Genomic DNA, 2,500 nt, shown 5'->3' with positions numbered 1-2,500 from the left:
GCATTTTAATGTGCTATTTTTAGAAGCAAGCGTCACTGCGTATAGTGACGCGGCACGGCATAGCCTGGACAGAAGTCTCTCATGTCCACCCATAGTTGTGGTGAAGGGCGCAACGCCATATGGTCACACATAGGCTAGCCTACCTAAAAAGGAAAAGGGAATAACCCTTGTTATCTCTCTAGCCAACGCCTCAAGCGAAAATTGGTGCCAATTGCTATCGATGTGATACATTTTGGATTAATGAACAATTCCAAAAAATAAAAAAAATAACTAAGAAGTCTAACTTGTTTCCTAGGCACTGAAGTAGAATAAATGTTGAGGAAAAAGAATGAAGCTGTCAATGAAGCTGAGCTGTAGGCAACATGATTGTATCTTAAATTTCACCAGGCATTAGCTAGTTAATCACCGGCGACTCTCTCATCATGACAAGGGAAGTGCATTTGGTCTCACTGTGAGTGTGAGTGCCCTGCGCGTAAGAGAGGGTGGTTTTCAGTGATACAAGGGTCCTGTGCTGGCTCAAGCCGAAATCTTGGTACACAGATAAATCCTGCGGCGGTAGGGTACAAACGTGGAGCCAAAATATCTACTAGGCCTACTCAATATTCAAAAATCCTGACGATGTACCGCACCTTCTGAATAATTAATTAAGTGACGTAACCAATGCGGTGTCAGATGTAGCCAAAAATGGAGGGGGCGGGTCCAGAATAAATCATGATGTAGTCGTGAGGTCCATTCGGGAGTTTTAATCCTTTGCCGCAGCATATCAGCAGGTAATGAGAGGAGGGGGACGTTCGGTAGGTCGGAACGAATTTACGACGAAACGACCAAATTACACCGGATGCTGGACAAAAATCATTCACACGTTAACCGTAGGAATACGGCCGAGGCTACTAGAAGGAAAAACTACCGACTTCACATTGGCCCCTCCTCTTTCGTATAGGAGGCTGATCTGTATTATCTAACACTACTGTATATAGCCTATTCGTATTGTTCTAATTGAAAATACGCAACATTTAAATTCTACTCAAATAAATGGGGGATTACGGGTTTGGCTTGCTCCAGACAGTAAGTATAAACAACAACAGCACCACACACTTCGGCGGAGGCGCTTTTAGGTCCTACTCGATCCCCTCTCCGGTTTCCACCGGCAAGCTCTCCCCCAACTGGACTCTGGTCTCTGGCAACACCGTCCCCGGCGTGTCCTCTCTATTCCTGTCAGCTACTGCGCATCAGCAAAACATGCAGGATGAGCCTGTGGGGCTGACAACCTCGCAGCAACCCCCGTTAATCGAGCAAACCAACGACAACAGCAGCAAAACCGGTCATCTGCAAACAAACAGCAGCAACAACAACCACAGCAACCAACTGGGATTTAACACACAGGACTACAACAACGCCCTGTGTCAGAACCAACAGCAGTTCGTCGATTTTAAAGCAACTTTAGGTCAAGAACAGTTCTGTCCGACGCAGTCGATCTGTGACCTTCAGCACGACCGGAAAATACATCAGCAGTTAAGTCAGCAGGCTGAGTTCGGCTGCTCAGAGCCGCCCCCACCCCAAGGAGAATTTAGTCACCTGCCTCAGAAGCAGCCTTACACCACCGTCGGCTCGACCCAATCCGATCCTAACACGGACGCGAGCCACTATCAAATTCGCAGCTTGTCGGTGGAGAAGGCAGAAGCCGATGTGGTTGCTGCCGCGTCGCCATCGCCCACTTCCGTGAATCCAAACAAGGTAAAGATCCAAATGGACTCCCCCAACTCCCATCACATAAACAACGGCAATGGCACCGGTACAGGCAACATACTGCCTGGAGGTATCGGAGCCGGCTTCTCTAACCTCCCACATCAAGAAATGCAGAATGCGGGAGGCGGCTCAGCTTCACCGACACTCCCTGGTTTCGGAACCCCTTGGTCCGTTCAGACGAGCTCCCCACCACCACCCATCTCCAACTCAGCCAACCCCAGCCATGCAAACGCGATGAACCAGATACCTAACGCAGAACCTGAAAATAATTTTTACCCGGGGATTCCCTCCTCCATCAACCCGGCCTTCTTCCAGAGCTTTTCATCGGTGTCTACTAATCCTTGCGCCGGGATTAACGTGCAAGGCTTCAGCAGCCCTTTCTCGCCCCAGATCAACATCCCCCCACAGCAGCCCCAGAGCCGCCGGTCCCCGGTCAGTCCCCAGATGCACCCGCAACAGGGAGCCTATTTGCAGCAGAGGAACAATTACAACCATCACCAGGTGAGTCTACAGTTTAATTCAACCGCACAGTTTTGTCATGCCGTGCGATAGCCACCATAATACCGGCATCATTAGGTGCCCTACAAAAAACAGTTGCATCAGTTGGACAATAGTCGTCACAGACTGTGGTCTAATACAGTGTCATATGAATTATAGCCTGTTTATTACAAATATATTACCTTATGTTCTAACGGGAATTTGATGGGGAACAATTAAATGTATCCACTGCCAAAATAATAAAGCATAGACAATG

General features: G+C 48.4%; 1 protein-coding gene across 2 annotated transcripts in view; it reads left to right on the top strand.

Moving 5' to 3' along the window:
* Positions 1 to 753: 753 nt before the first annotated feature.
* The window catches only part of cpeb2 (cytoplasmic polyadenylation element binding protein 2), a 20,687-nt gene continuing 18,940 nt past the window's right edge, over positions 754 to 2,500 (top strand). For both annotated transcript variants that reach the window (XM_080832676.1, XM_080832675.1), the window contains exon 1: positions 754 to 2,247. In XM_080832676.1, coding sequence (XP_080688802.1) covers positions 1,033 to 2,247 — 1,215 coding nt within the window. In that variant the 5' untranslated portion in view covers positions 754 to 1,032. The remainder of the gene's footprint in view (positions 2,248 to 2,500) is intronic.

Source organism: Sprattus sprattus (genome assembly GCF_963457725.1).
Source record: "Sprattus sprattus genome assembly, chromosome: 2".
Taxonomy (NCBI): domain Eukaryota; kingdom Metazoa; phylum Chordata; class Actinopteri; order Clupeiformes; family Clupeidae; genus Sprattus; species Sprattus sprattus.
Note: the sequence above shows the minus strand (reverse complement) of the source record. Positions and strands in the feature narration are given on the sequence as shown.